The 16613-nt window shown below is 45.1% G+C and overlaps 1 protein-coding gene across 15 annotated transcripts in view; it reads right to left on the reverse strand.

The window, feature by feature from the left end:
- The window catches only part of LOC105284085 (phosphatase and actin regulator 4B), a 227287-nt gene that overhangs the window by 180525 nt on the left and 30149 nt on the right, over window positions 1-16613 (reverse strand). For 2 of the 15 annotated variants that reach the window (XM_026970284.1, XM_026970283.1), the window contains exons 1-2: window positions 9525-10423; window positions 6766-7926 (exon numbers count right to left, since the gene is read on the reverse strand). The exons of 7 other annotated variants lie outside the window; for them this stretch is intronic. In XM_026970284.1, coding sequence (XP_026826085.1) covers window positions 6766-7099 — 334 coding nt within the window. In that variant the 5' untranslated portion in view covers window positions 7100-7926; window positions 9525-10423. Of the gene's footprint in view, window positions 1-6765; window positions 10425-16613 lie in introns of those variants that run through there. 6 more of the 15 variants (XM_026970282.1, XM_026970278.1, XM_026970280.1 and 3 more) reach the window with 5 other exon arrangements.

Here is a 16613-nt window from a genome sequence, read left to right on the forward strand (position 1 = left end):
TCACTAAGCGAGAACAATTTTGTTAACGATTTAGTCTTCTTCGTCTGATTCAACAAAAACTGTTCTCGTCGTTCTTCTCTCGCCTCGCTACGTGAATCGAATTGATAGCCTACCAGCACGTGAAACACGTGTCATACCACGGAAACTTCACAGCTACTTTTTTCAATCCAACGCCAGACGGCTTTCAATCTCGGTCGTAAACTTCTTTCTGTATTTCGTGCACTTTTCTGGATAAAATATTATTTGTGTTCTGTGTACGGTTGCACGCGCGCGGCAACTTTCTTGACGTACAAGTCTGCAACACAAGTGTTGCAACACAACAGAATACAGACACGACTATAATAAGACACAGAGAACAATTCTAAAAATTATTTTAACGTTATTTTCATTATGCTGTTTTTAATCATTTCAGAATAAGACTCAATTTAATTTAATTAAAATTATCCTCGCAATGGTTTTTAATTATTTGTATAGAAAAATTCAATCAAATGTTGCATCTCATGCACACGTAATATAACGTAATAATATAACGTAAATATTCTTGTGTAACTATCGACAGATTAAATAAAACCGCAAGTGGCTTGAAAAATATGCGATCGCGAATCTCGCTTAGGCGAGATCTTTCCGCATGGCAAAGCTCGTGTGCTATGCACACGTGCGAAATTAGACGATGAATCTTCTATGAGTCACGTTTTGTTCGTGCCAGAGCGATGCTGTACCACGCGAGCGCCAGTGTTACATAAAGAAGCGCCTTTAGTGCAACTTGGAGGAAGAGAAAAAATGTACATGACTGAATAATTAATTAACGAAGAAAACACGTTTATCCGAGATTCAGCAACCTTGAACCAGCCGATTCTTTCTACGATAACAAACTGTCGAAAATATTTCAAAACTGCTTCTAAAGACCTTCATTTATATAAGAAATTTTTTTATGTAACGGTATTACTCTGCAAGGTAATAAATAAGATATTATCTTAGACAGCATTCTCTTTCTCTTTTTCTCTACTATGAAAATGTTCACGATATTTTCTTTTTTCTTATGTAAATCTTTTTTCAATCCGTTATTAATAAAGATGTAGATTAACAATACGGGATCCTATTACAAAAAAGATAAAAAAGGTAAAAATCAATTAACTGAAGAGTTTTTTTCTGGAGACCGGTAAGGAATTAATAAAATAAATGTTTCACACAAAATATGTAGAGCTAGAAACGAAATAAGGCACGAGATAGTTCTTATTTCAGTGAAATAATTAACTAGACATATTACCAGTCGTACTTAGTTCATGGATTAAACAAGAAAGTTCATTTCTTGCCCGTAGCTTTGCTCGAGGGAAATTACAGGTCAAAGCTGTAAGAAAATCCGTATTTTTATGTCATATCGGATATACTTTGTTTAGACGAGTCTTATTACCAAGCATTACCAAGCAAGTGGAGGATGTTTGATAAAGTTATGTAAAGTTTATTATCTGAATAAGTGAATTGAGGGATTATACATTGCCCGCGCAAGCTAAGAGGATATATAAAATGGAATTTCTAATTCTAATTAAGTAACAAGCGATCAGTTAATCCATCAAATAAGAAGAAGAGCAAAGCTATTCTTATTTTATAAGTATAGCTCGCAAAAACAACTGCGTGCTTAATCTATAAATCTCCATGTGATGTTACTGCGTAAATATATTTACATAAGGCTATCGTGCACGTATGCAAGTACATTTGTTACAACTGAAGAAGCACCTGAAAGACTAGAAATAATAATTTAAAAGCAAGTTAAATATATTTTAATTTAAATTTCAGCACAACGCGCTCATAAGAATTAATGGGAAGAGAGAGAGAGAGAGAGATTGCGGCTGTCTATACAAGATCTGCAAGATGCATGACGTCGGATTGCCAAACTCGGCATCTCTGATTATCATCAGGGAACTCTTCGCCACCGCCACAAGTTCCGTTGTTCTTATCCAAGCCGGTCAGCCAGTCGTCGACCGACCAAGAGTGGCTCTCCACTCAATGAATGATTTCCGCGCGACGTTGCCACACTACGTCTGCATTCTGCACCCATTACTGCTGTGCTGTCGCGCCTTTTTCTCCCATTCGCTCGGGCAGGCGATCGCACGCGTTGCGTAACGCATCTGACATATTTATTGTTTCGCAGCGTACTACACGTGTGTAATGAAACGGTCTTACGTTGCACTGAACTTAACGACCGGCTTCATCAATGTCGAGGAAATCCAACTTGTTCCCGGTCATTTTCTAAGCTCTATCGATTATTGCACGGAAAGGAGGAATTAGCCTCTGAACCGGCGTTGAAAGAACAAAATTCAGCAATCGTCGATAAACGCGCACGCTTTCGGCGCGTGCAACGTGAAATCCATTTTGTAACACGCTCGCGAGTAAGCAGCATTTTTCTTGGAGTCGATTCTCTTCTGCGTAGCTACGAGCGCGTGTACGAGAGTATATGGGAATGATTGATCACCAACACGCTGCGGTGTGCGCACGTGATTCAAGCTGCAACGCAGTATACGTTAGGCGCGGCCGCGCCATGATATTCCGTCGCGACGCATGCAGGCGACGCGCCCCGAGGAAATTCTTGATGGAGAAGCAAAAAAGGTGAAAGGGCCTAGGCGCGTGCCTGTCGTGCCGGAAGGAGCCGCTCGTGATAGAAATCCGATTGAACGACGAGATAAATGGGACGGAATCTCGAGAGCTTGCGAAAGATTCTGACAATGAGTTACAATAGAGGGAATTTTACAGCGAGTGGAGAAGATGCTGGAACACGTAAGCCGAAAAGTCTGCGTCGCGATTTTTAATATTTCAATTTACCTCAATTTATGATAAATGCGTAATTCTTGAAGCGAGAGCGAGAGAGAGGAGGATGGAAAAGGATTGTTTATGCAACATTTTTTGAGTAGACATAACTATCCTAAATAATATTCTTTTTAACATTCTTTGTTAAATTTTATCATTATTTTTGCTAACGTACCTTTACGAGAAATGCATAGCGACAACTATAAAATATCGAAAGCTGAAAGTGTCGTTACTTCATTCCGTCACCTTCCGTTCCCTAAGATGCAATTGTACACATTTTGTAACGTTCCGTGGCTGATTGATAATCGTAACTGAGCGATTAATCATATACCGACACATGAAACTTTATCTCCGTTATATCAATTAATTATCTCACCTAATGGACGTGGCAAATATTGATCTCGAAACCGCGCGATAATATTTGATCTGTCAGTTCCGGTCGAAAAAGATCACACGCGTTTCTTATCGGATTGTAGTAATACCACCGCGTAAGAGGTTCATATTACGGATTGAGATATTGAAAGAGAATCGTCAGAGATTTTATTGCGGTTAGCTTCCTGCGCAAACGTAGAATCGAGAGACGAATAACGTTGATGATTATGGTACAAACTGGAACTAATATTGGGTCATTAAGTATGAAACTTTACAAATGTAAAAGCGCCATCTTTAACATTTGTTATCTCAAATTTGGCGCCAGACGTCAGTATCAGGTTAGGTTAGTGTGATAGATGTATGTTCGCTCTTCAAATGTCATATTTGTTTGTTCAAATATCTTCATTAGTTTTATTGGTGGATTCTTTTTTATAGAACTATAGAAAAGTCCAAAATTCGTGTGATTTATGAATATGAGTTCCGCCGTGGAACCACAGTGTCGGAGACAGCTCGTAATATCAACGCTGTATTTGGTGAAGGTTCAACTACTAAAGCAACGGTGGGCAATTGGTTCAAAAACTTGAGAGATGGAGATTTCAGCCTCGCTAATGAGCCACGTGGAAGACCAAAGACGAAGGTGGATAATGATCACTTGAGAGCCGTAGTAGAGTCCGATCCATCTCAAAGTACACGTGAATTGGCATCGATATTCAATGTTTCCATACCCACCATATTGGTTCATTTAGCTGCAATTGGTAAGATAAAGAAGTTGGACAAATGGGTCCCGCACGAATTGACCGATGCGCAGCAGGCGCAACGTCTAGAGGCTTCCCTTTCTTTGCTTTCCCGTCACAAAAATGGATCTTTTTTTAATCGAATTGTGACCTGCGATGAAAAGTGGATACTCTACGACAATCGTAAACGCTCACATCAGTGGTTGAACGCTGATGAACCACCGAGACATCACGCGAAACCCAACATTACACAGAAGAAGCTTATGGTGACTGTTTGGTGGTCCAGGTCAGGTGTTATCTACTACAACTTTATGAAACCTGGTACATCGATAACGGCTGAAGTATATTGCAAGCAACTGGACGAAATGATGCAACAACTTGCTATTAAACAACCGAAATTGGTCAATCGGTCAATGCCAATGCTGTTGCATGATAATGCTCGACCGCACACTGCACGACTGACCGTGGCAAAGCTACGGGAGTTGGAATTGGAAACTCTCCGTCATCCACCATATTCACCAGATCTATCACCTACCGACTATCACTTCTTCCGGAATTTGGACAACTTGTTGGTGGGAAAATTGTTCAATTCTCAACAGGCAGTCGAAACAGCCTTCCGCGACTTCATCGATTCCCGTACTCCTGGCTTCTATAGTAGAGGCATAGACCAACTACCACTAAAATGGCAGAAGTGTGTAGATAACATGGGCGCATACTTCGATTGAAAATAAATCATGTCCATGTGCCAAAAAATGCAAAAGTTTATGTTCTATTTGTAAAGTTTCATACTTAATGACCCAATATTAATAGAATAACGAAAACGTTAAAGAATATATTTTCCACGTACGATATTTTCTGCAGCCACTTCTGGAACTCGATGTTTCATAGCGTAATAAATTCCGCTCGTTGCATAAGTTGCAAATGATGCTTGTGGAAGAATGTTCACACACTAAATTTTTTACTAAAATTACACGTTATTTCCACACCAGAGTTATCCACATCCTCTCTTCCGCTATCCCGCGATTTCCCGCGTTTCCCAAAGGGCTACGAATAAAATGCCATTTCCATGAGACAATAAACATCCGTGCACCCGCGTATACGAGGAAGACGAGAGAGTAGAATACCAGACTACCGGCGCCACGCCGTACCGCCTCTCTTTGTCCCTTTTTTTCGCACAACCGACCGACGACCTCGGTAGATACCGATCGCGATAACGAGGCGAGAGTCCGGATAGGGAACCTCGAAGATGGAAGAACGCGGCAGAAAATCCTAGAGTAATACAGGATGTTCGAAGAGAAACCGTCCCAGTCGCAAGACCGATACTATCGTTTCTCGCGGTGTTGATCTTTTCTCCCGGCACACCGTGTAGGTGGTCGACGTACCGCTCGCACGCACGCACGTACGTACGCACGCACGCCACGCCGGCCACGCACGCGGGGTTTGTTTACAAGTGCCGCTCGCACTCGCTACCGGAGTTCCTTGACTCCGAATCGGAGTGAGACGGCAAGGCGGGTTTCCACCTCCGCCGTTTCTCCCTTCGCCGTCCTTGCCGGACCGTCGTCCCCGCTCTACCACCTTATCGTCCACCTTTCAACGATATCCTGCGCCGTGTCGATTACCTCGATTCACCAGCGTCGTCGTCGCCAATCGCGCCGACCAGGAGGCGACTGGAACCACGCTCGCGCGTGCTGACTCGTATTCAAATCGCTCGTAAATCATGCGGTCGTCGACGACGGAAACGAATCGCCGGTAATTATCGTTCGAATAATCGAAACGCGCTAGCCGGCGTGGCTAGTTCATTGTCACCTGTTAGCCCTTTCGACACTGCAAACGTTCTTTCCTTCTTTCTCTCTCTCTATCCGCATCGGAACGCGGATATGGAGTGTTTACGTTGCAGGCATCTCGTTAGTTTATTTGGATGCAATTAGCGCGACGATCGAAAGCGATGAGGTGCACGCTGGCGTGGAAATCGATCTGAAGCGGTCGAGTTCGCTTTGAAGTTTATTGAAAAGCATGAGCGTTTCACGGCTGGCGGAGGTGAAGTTTCACTAACTTCGAGACTGAACGTGTTTTATGGATGAAATTGCACTTACAAAAATTGAAACGTAATGAAAACGTGATATATTGTACAATTATATTTTCACTCTATTCAATAATGTTTAAAAATATATCGAGACATGTATATATTTGTTCGTTATAAAAAATATAATAGAACGCGCCGATATGCACTCTGATGTTATAATTATTTCCAATATCACTGCAACAGGGCAGAATAGAACGCGACAGACATGACGCTGCCGTAGATAAACGAGACAATCCAGGCTGCATGGTAGAACACCAGAGAACCGGATCGATCGAGAAGAATACCTTGTCCAATCGGATTGTCCGTGTTCAATCCATCCAGATGGATATACGAAGCCAACCAACACAGTAGAAACGTCCTCGTTTCAACGCATAACTACGCTAATATCTCTCTGGATCGCGCTATCCGTTCTATCGTGACTGGTTCCACGTAGGAAAATCGCTATTAAATCTCGTGATAGCATCTCGTTTAATGATAGCCGCACGAGATTATATCCCGGCATTTTTCCAAGATCATTAAATTCCTCTCGTCTGAACACGCTTCGGAATGACCGTCTAAATGTGACTTAACGGTAACGGTCACGATGCGTTAATAAGTTCGATCATTCATTCGATGTCAAACATTAATTGCCACGCGATTCCGCGTTCTCTCGTATTATTAATTGATCCACGTGTGTCCACACGACACGGACGACACACACGCGATTTCGTCATTACGCAAACACGGCCTGGTCGCCTCTCGATCTCGTTTCTTCATCATCAAACACTGACTCACCTATCACCGTGTTCGCCGCTACTTCCTTGGCGGCGGCTGCGGCCGCTGTCGGTCCATGCGCCAGGAAGTCGCTCAACGACAGGGACGACGCGATAATCTGCCGCTTCTCCTCGAAGTTGAGATAATCCAGACTGTTGCTGCGCTGCGGCGCCGTCACGATCGTCACCGTTTTCGTCGTCGAGTGGTGGTGATGATGTTGGTGCTGCTGCTGTTGATGGTGGTGGTGCAGGTTACCCTCTACGGCGAGGCTGCCACCCTTGTCGTTGCCGGCATTGTCAGTGGCGCCCGGACTGGCCGCTGGCACCAGGTAGACGCCGCTCACGCGTATGGACATCGCGCTGGATGACGGTCGGCGATGATGATCCTTGCAGCGTCCCCGTCTCTTGCGGCGCCACGGACTGAGGATCGCTACGAGGGCCGGCAACGGAGCTACCGGGTGGACCCTATCGACGCGGCGCGCATCCCGGTGTGTACCTGCTCCAGGAGTTGGCGGCAGCGGCTCGCGTCGTCGTTCGCTACTTCTCGTTCGCGGCTCCACGGCTCGACGGTGAGATTCGCCGGGCACCCACGTGCTCGATTCCACGCGACGACGACGTGCTCCTCGCTCGTCGCGTACAGACGACGAGCTATCGAGAGTTATCGATCACACCCGGGCGGGCGCGCATTTGATCGTCGTGCGTGCGACGGGTCACGCACGCAGCCGGAGACACGCACTCGTTCCGGGGTATTCCCAGCCTCGCTTGTAGGTTCGTGCGTCGTGCGTATAGTGACGATTTTCGAGCGTCGGTTTAATAAGCGCCCGTGCGCTTATTACGTCGATCGAATGACGCTCCCGGCAGTTATCGGCAGACTGATTACTCGCGACAGTCGCACGCTGATGGGTCCAATTATCTTGCACGTTCCAGACAGAGGTTCCGTCGTGGCGTGGACAGCGGCGTTGTTAGTTTATCGGGACTATGGCACTGAGCGCTTTGACCGAGGTTTTTAAGGTAGACCAGTGTACGAACAGTCGTTTGTGCTAGGACAGATCTCACGGAGAGTCACTGGCTATTTCCAACGGAATTCCCCGTGATTGGCACACATTATGGAAAATTACTCACACACGGGAGGACCGGCGGGAGCGACTGACGGTCGACGATGACTGGAGGAGAGTCGCGGTCCCTGCGCATCAGCGAACGAGGAAAAGTTAACTACTGGAGCCACTGCCCGACCGTCATGAATGGCGCGCATTGTGTTCGCGAGCGAACACCCAGCGATTATACAACGGGCGGCGAGTCCCACGACTTTTCCTTGAAACTATATCGGAAAATCGTGGCAAAGATGCAATCTTTTTCCGTGCAAGACGATACGTTGAATATTAATTGGATTGGCAAAACAGATAAATTACTGATAACGAATTTCATGTTGATGTCCATAATATCCGGACACGTTAAGTGATTATTAATAACGTGACAAGTGACAATCAGTGCGTGCGAGAGCATCTATTCGTTAAAACTCGGTACTGCTTTTAAACGCATAATGCGATTTAAATGAATAAAAAGTTAGTAAACTAATAAATAATAAATCTCTGGTTGTGGATGGCATTTTGTCATTAATTTCAAATGAAAAGTTACTTAAATTTCTCTGGATTTTGATATGTTTCAAATTGACCGAGTCTGTATCTCGCCCCAGAATTTTATGAGACGCAGAGCACGGTCGAAGAAAATTTTTCGCGTGTGGCTCGACGGAAGTATGAATTTTCTGAGGCCGGCCTCATCCGGTGATAGATCGAATCATGCAGTTCTGCATTTTGCACAAGGATATGGAAGCTGCTGCTTTTTGCGCGACATGGAACGTCGGCCATCGATATTTAATTACTTCAGCGCGATTTACGACCAGATTTATGAACGATAAAATTATTGTGAAGGATAAAACGACTGAGCACGTTAATGAAAGTACGCATGGCCATAAAATAGGATAATAACTTTATCCCTGATATATATGTAAAAAGATAATGATTCCTTTTTTAACGGCTATTGTTTACGTTAATATAAATACACGACGCATACAATAAATATACATATACGGTGCTCTATTTATCGTATATTGCTTTCTCTTTGACTAAATTAGAATATAATAAATAACACATATAATATTGCATAACACATTACAACCTTATTAAAAAGAATTATTCCTTTACTCTCGAGCGAGCTCACACTATGTCGTATCGTTACGTTTAATTAATTAACCACGCCCTGACGTTATAATTAAAACAATGAAAAGAGAACCAAGAAGAGATGGATCACTTCTTTGGTTCCACAAATCTATTTTCCGAGAAAACTTCGCGTCCCCGTGTTCTCCGACGTTTCTTAGATAATTAATTGCGCTGCCTTATTTGCACTAGCGAATAGAAATTTCCGACACAAACGATCGCACCCTCGAGTACACTGGACACAATCATCACTCGGTACAATCGATACTTCTCGAGAAGGATTCCCTCAGCCTCGTTCTCGGGCTGAACGAGCGAGTCCGGACTCCGGAGCACGAGAACTCGTAGACTACGCAGAGAGAATCGTCCATTCACGGACCGGGCAACCGATTGACTAACCTCCAAGGACAAACATCGACGGCGGTACTGGAGCGTGTCGTAATTCGCCCTCGATTTACGCGTAAAAATTTTCTCCGCCTCGTGCTTTCGAGCTCTCACACGCACTCTCTTGCACAACGAACGAACGGACGAGGAGACGCGGAACCGCACGATCGCGTATGTACTTGCGTACTTGAGGAGCACGTTGAGAACAATGTTGAACGATCACTGATGATGATTACGATGACGAGTCGGGCAGTGGAGGGCTCGGTTTCTCGGCAGGATTCGGGAAGAAGCGTCGAGGCGCGGCGAGGCCAACGACGTTATATCACAGAGAGGCAGACGTCGGCTCTCCTCCGCTGCTTCCACGGGACACCTGTCCGCGCCAGGCCGCCAGGCGAGGAGCGCAGGTGAGAGGAAAGCGAGACGGCGATAGAGAGGACGCAACGGTCGTAAACACACGGGAGCGGCACGCAGTAGTGCTCCTCCGACTCCGATGTGGCACGATGTGGGCAGGTAGGATAGGTGTGCTCGGCGTCGCGGTAACGCGAGGCGACGGTGAGGACGCGCGAGGAGGAGAGTCGGAGCACGCGGAACGTCGGGAACGCCGAGCTACACGGAGGGAAACGAACGGAGGAGAGAGAGACGGAGAGCAGAGGAGGTTGCAGCGATCTTCCTCTTCGAAGACGCTGGTGGCGGCGTCGACGATGACGACGACGACGCCGACATACACGCACCGGAGTTACACACACTGTCACGCACACTGGCACACGGATACGCGCTGCGCGAGCCACACAAACTCGATGAACGCCGCCGCCGTTGCTGCTGCGTCTTCTCTTCCTTTTCTATTCGCCGGAGAAAGAGAGAGCGAGAATGAGAGAGAAAGAGCGCGAGATCGTTCGGCGGCGGCAGGAGCGCGACGGAACGACCGTCGGCGTCGGGCGGGACGGATTCGCGAACGGAATTAATTGCGGACGCGCGCGGAACGGCCGATGCGCGCGGCGGAACGAGCGGCCGGGCAGACGAGGGGCGATGGTAACGACGACGCGACGGCAAGACCGAGCCACGAAACACACACCGAGCGAGGCTCGCGAGTACTGAAGGCGGCCATGCGACCGTGGCGCCGCCTCGCGCCCGGTGCGGCCGCCAAGCGCCAACGGCCAAGCACGAGACGGCGGTAGCCGGCCGCCGCGCCGCGACGCCGAGTGCGGTGGTGGCGGCGATGGCGGCGGGAAAAAGGCACATACTGCGTTCGTCGTAACTCTCGCCCAGCTAACGTGTTGCTCGCACGCTCGGCCGAGAAGCTAACAATCATACCGTGCGAAAGATATTTCCCCTCACGCAAAGGCAAAGAGCCTTTAATTAATTCATTCATTCATTCATTATTTTATAGTTTGTAGTTCAATTTACAGTTTATAATTCGAGCAGTGAGCAATTGTGAATCGCTCGTGTAAGATCTGGAAAGATAGTCGAGACTGACAGGTCGTATAGAAGATCGGAATGAAAACAAGTTGATCACAACAGTAGGAGTATTGGCCGTACAGCCTAAGACCTAGGCGTGTGAACCAGGGATCCCGTAGAGTTCGAGTTCAAATCTAAGGCAGTCTCCTAGTTATTTTTCGCCTCTTACAATTCAGAAGTGGGATAAAATCCGCTACCCCTCGAAGACAGTTGAGATTCATCCGCTACCCCTCGGAGAGGAGGGAGTTGAGAAGCAGCTGGCCGGTAGTGAAGCCTGAACATGGGGGTCGGGAAGGACTCAGAGGAGTGAACCAACATGGAGATTGGGAAGGACTCAGAGGAGTGAACCAACATGGAGATTGGGAAAGACTCAGAGGAGTGAACCAACATGGAGGTTGGGAGGGACTCAGAAGAGTGAACCAAAAATGGAGGTTGGGAGGGACTCAGAAGAGTGAACCAAAAATGGATGTTGGGAGGGACTCAAGTGGAGTGAACCGACGATTTGGAGACATTCGGGGACGAATGTAATGTCAGGCTGGCCGAGCTGTAAGATCTGGAAAGATAGTCGAGACTGACAGGTCGTATAGAGGATCGGAATGAAAACAAGTTGATCACAACAGTAGGAGTATTGGCCGTACAGCCTAAGATCTAGGCGTGTGAACCAGGGATCCCGGAGAGTTCGAGTTCAAATCTAAAGCAGTCTCCTAGTTATTTTCCGCCTCTTACAATTCAGAAGTGGGATAAAATCCGCTACCCCTCGAAGACAGTTGAGATTCATCCGCTACCCCTCGGAAAGGAGGGAGTTGAGAAGCAGCTGGCCGGTAGTGAAGCCTGAACATGGAGGTCGGGACGGACTCAGAGGAGTGAACCAACATGGAGATTGGGAAGGACTCAGAGGAGTGAACCAACATGGAGGTTGGGAGGGACTCAGAAGAGTGAACCAAAAATGGATGTTGGGAGGGACTCAGAAGAGTGAACCAAAAATGGAGGTTGGGAGGGACTCGAGTGGAGTGAACCGACGATTTGGAGACATTCGGGGACGAATGTAATGTCAGGCTGGCCGAGCTGTAAGATCTGGAAAGATAGTCGAGACTGACAGGTCGTATAGAAGATCGGAATGAAAACAAGTTGATCACGACAGTAGGAGTATTGGCCGTACAGCCTAAGACCTAGGCGTGTGAACCAGGGATCCCGGAGAGTTCGAGTTCAAATCTAAGGCAGTCTCCTAGTTATTTTTCGCCTCTTACAATTCAGAAGTGGGATAGAATCCGCTACCCCTCGGAGAGGAGGGAGTTGAGAAGCAGCTGGCCGGTAGTGAAGCCTGAACATGGAGGTCGGGACGGACTCAGAGGAGTGAACCAACATGGAGATTGGGAAGGACTCAGAGGAGTGAACCAACATGGAGGTTGGGAGGACTCAGAGAGTGAACCAAAATGGAGGTTGGGAGGGACTCAGAAGAGTGAACCAAAAATGGATGTTGGGAGGGACTCGAGTGGAGTGAACCGACGATTTGGAGACATTCGGGGACGAACGTAATGTCAGGCTGGCTGAGCTGTAAGATCTGGAAAGATAGTCGAGACTGACAGGTCGTATAGAAGATCGGAATGAAAACAAGTTGATCACGACAGTAGGAGTATTGGCCGTACAGCCTAAGACCTAGGCGTGTGAACCAGGGATCCCGGAGAGTTCGAGTTCAAATCTAAGGCAGTCTCCTAGTTATTTTTCGCCTCTTACACTCGGTTCTAAAGTTGCGATCTAACATGAATAGAAATTTTCCTCTTGGAGAGAACTCGGGCTTCGCCATGCAACGACCTTTCGACGGCTTCCTAATAATTTCGGAGCGAGAAACCCTCCTCCACATTCGACATAGTGATGCCGGGCTACCTAAGCGTCAATAGCCTCGCTTTGATACTTGAAGCGACATAACCAGACGGCATGACTACTACCTAGCCTGAGTAGAATAAAACGCTAGGAACTCCAGAAATATGTAGATCTGACTGAAATCCAAGCTCAAAATTCCTTTTCTTTCGTAACCAAGCTGGTTGAATAAAAATTTAGTAAAACACTGGCTTAGAAACTGCAAATGTTTTGTCATTTCTAACATTATGAATATAATTCTACACCATTCACGTAATTTGGAATTCGTAGTTTCGAGTCATCTCTATTGTCTGCTTGCGTTTAATCATCACGGCGATTGAATCACGCTTGCAGTTACAAACTGCCTATGATGGCAAGCGAAAGTTTGTCAGATGATTGTCAGTTCCATGAGCTTTCTTCATCGCGCACGCACGGAGAATGCCTAAGTCTAAGGCTCACGCACGTGGAACAGATAATCGTGGGCGTGGTGAACGGCGGGTTAGTGAAGCAGGATGACGCGGCATATCTCGTCCGTGCTTCGAACAGTCAAATACGCTGGCAATGAGGATACAGCTATTTTTTAACCGAAACTATAAATTCTAACATATTATGTAACTTACAGTGCGTACCAAGCCGATGACCGGTTAAATGGGACGAACCAAAGATCTTTGTAATCTACTTTCAGATACATACCTGAAACAGAAATAAAATAAAAATTTCATTAGATCGTAATATTATTATACGCAACGAACTTTGTTTTCATCTGCACACATATATCTTTTAATATCATTAATTCACAATAAATAGTAACAGCTTTCCTACACACAACTCAATAGAAGGAAAATACAGGAAGCTCTACAAAGAAAAATATGGAAGTAGGTGTCATGCGAAAGTTATCGTTTGTATTAGGAGTCTGATTTAGTTTTGAGGGTTTTGCAACAGATGGCTGTAGTGTCAGTTTGTTCCAATAGCTGTTTCCGATAACTGTTCTTTCTTACAGTGTTGACATTATCCATGACATTTAGTAGCATTATAGCAATAGATGCAATAACAGTCGTGTTTATATCATCGTAAAAATCCGAAAGAGCATTTTCGACATGCGTTGCTTTTGTTTTTTAATCAAAAGAAAACTGCGGCTGACGGTTATAAAATTCTTGTGGAAACTTATGGTGATTCTGCCCCATCAATTAAGACGTGTGAATACACTGGTTTAGACGCTTTAAAAGTGGTGATACTGATGTGAAGGACAAAGAACGCTCTGGACAACCAAGAAAGCTTGACAATGCAGATTTGCAAGCATTATTGGACGAAAATTCAACACAATCCACTTCAGAACTTGCCAGAGCATTAAATGTTGATCGTACAACAGTTACGAAACATTTACATGAAATGGGAAAAATTCAGAAAGAAGGGAAATGGGTTCGACATGAATTATCGGAAAGTGCCATTGCGAACCGGTTGAACATTTGCATTTCGTTGATCGCCAGGCAAAAAAAGAAGAGTCTTTTGTCTCGGATTGTTACTGGGGATGAAAAGTGGATCTATTTTGATAATCCGAAACGCAGAAAATCATGGGTGGATCCAGGCGAACCATCAACATCCACTCCGAGACGCAATATTCACGGTTCAAAAGTAATGCTCCGTATTTGGTGGGATAGTGTACTATGAGCTGTTAAATCCGCATGAGACTGTCACGGCTGATCGTTATCGACACCAATTGTACAAGTTAAAGCAAGCATTGGACCAAAAACGACCACCAATTGCGAGTAAACGACGGAAAGTGATTCTTCTTCGTGACAACGCTCGACCTGACGTTGCGTTATCAGTGAAAGAAACACTATTAGAGCTTGAATGGCAAGTCTTCTCCGGAGATTGCTCCATGCGATTATTATTTGTTCCGGTGGATGCAACACGCTTTAGAGGATACACACTTTCATAATTTGGAAGAAGTGCGAAAATTCGTCAACGAATGGATCAACTGAAAAGAAGAGTGATTTTATCGTGGTGGAATCCATCTCTTGCCAGAAAGATGGGAAAAAGTTATAGAAAACGAAGGAAAATATTTTGATTAAGGTATTCATTCATTATCATATTTAAATACATGCGTTTTTGAGCAAAAAAACCCTCAAAACTAAATCACACCCCTAATAGATCCGAACACAGGACACGCGTACTTTTTGCGACAACGCGACTGTCGACAGGTCAAACACATTTATCTCATGTATGACCAGATCGCACACACAGTGTCGAGTCGATAAATTTTATTTTTGAAGACGGTCGAGCCACACGTTGCGAGGAACCAGACGGATCTTCGACGACGGCGGGCGGACGCGGCGAGGCGCGAACATTCGAACTGGAGGACAGCGGATGCAGTGTGATGCTCGCCACCACGTGGTATTTCCGAGACGTCTAGACTCGCTAATTTAAACCGACTCGCGGATCTTCAGCGGGAGAGGAAAGGGGAAAGGGAAAGAATGAAAGAGAGAGAGAAGGAGTCTCGCCGCTGTCACAGCTGAAGCCTGAAATATGAGAAACATCTCGCCGTTTACACGCATGAAGCACTCACCCGAGTATCATTCCTGAAGGCCGCTCGTTAGGAAGCATCCGTGTCACATGATACACGGGTGCACCTTAATAGCAAGAAATATAAGCTTTTGATATAGAAATATAAGAGTAATTTCTAATCGATTTATGAATCCACACATCTTCGGATTGTTAGTTTGCATTTTCTACTTTAGAACTGTTGGATTGTTATCTAGACCTTTAAAAGGTGCGACGCACTACGCTCCACTGGCGCAACACTTAAATCATCTCTTCCACGAAATCGCTATACAGGGTGAGGCACCTAAAACAGACCACCTGAATATCTCGGCTGTTATTGGTGATAGAAAAATATGTGTCAGACCAAACTTGCATGATTCGAGGAACACATAATTTGTTCTAAATAGTTTTTTATTAGGTGGACGCGTAGAGATCATATGAAGGTCAACTTCGTTTTTTAAAATGGTATGATATGTTTTTTTACGTACCATCTAGTAGAGCGTTTGAAGATGCGTACATTGATCTACGGGTCAAAATCATTCAAGGTCACTGAAGGCTAAAATTTCTAAGTGCTAGAACTTTTTTATTTCTGAGTTTACGGTATTTTCAATAGCAGAGAACTCTAGGCAATATAAAAAATAATGATATCAACAACTTAGAACTTCTCGGAAAAGAAAAATTTCTAAGGGCTAGAACTTTTTCATTTCTAAGTTTACGGTATTTTCAATAGCAGAGAACTCTAGGCAATATAAAGTAAATTATTTTCCCTTGCAGTTGGCCTTCAGTGACCTTGAATGATTTTGACCCGTAGATCAATGTACGCATCTTCAAACGCTCTACTAGATGGTACGTAAAAAAACATATCATACCATTTAAAAAACCGAAGTTGACCTTCATATGACCTCTACGAGTCCACCTAATAAAAAACTATTTAGAACAAATTATGTGTTCCTCGAAACTATGCAAGTTTGGTCTGACACAGTTTTTTCTGTCACCAATAACAGCCGAGATATTCAGGTGGCCTGCTTTAGGTGCCTCACCCTGTATATCTTTGCCATTAATCCAATTACTCCTCGATAAAGTATTACCAATTTTGCCTAATCAATACGCCATGCCAATAATGAATTACGCGTTCACATGAATAATCACAAAGCTCGAGGGAAGAGTAAAATTTGCATGTAAATGTGGTATCATGTTTCCTGGTCTTCATCTCCAGCACATGCGTAATGCAACTACATCTTACGTAGGATATCCTGAAGCTCTATACATCTCTGCGCGGAGTATCATGAAGCTCTGTACACATTTAATCTGCGTATACTGCTAACGGTATACAAGACTAGCTTATTCAGAAATTAGTAGTTATTATACACATTAGAAGACGATTGCAGAGAATGTCGTATATGCATCGTGATCGCGCGCGCGC

Source organism: Ooceraea biroi, chromosome 6 (assembly GCF_003672135.1).
Source record: "Ooceraea biroi isolate clonal line C1 chromosome 6, Obir_v5.4, whole genome shotgun sequence".
NCBI classification, from domain to species: Eukaryota; Metazoa; Arthropoda; class Insecta; order Hymenoptera; family Formicidae; genus Ooceraea; species Ooceraea biroi.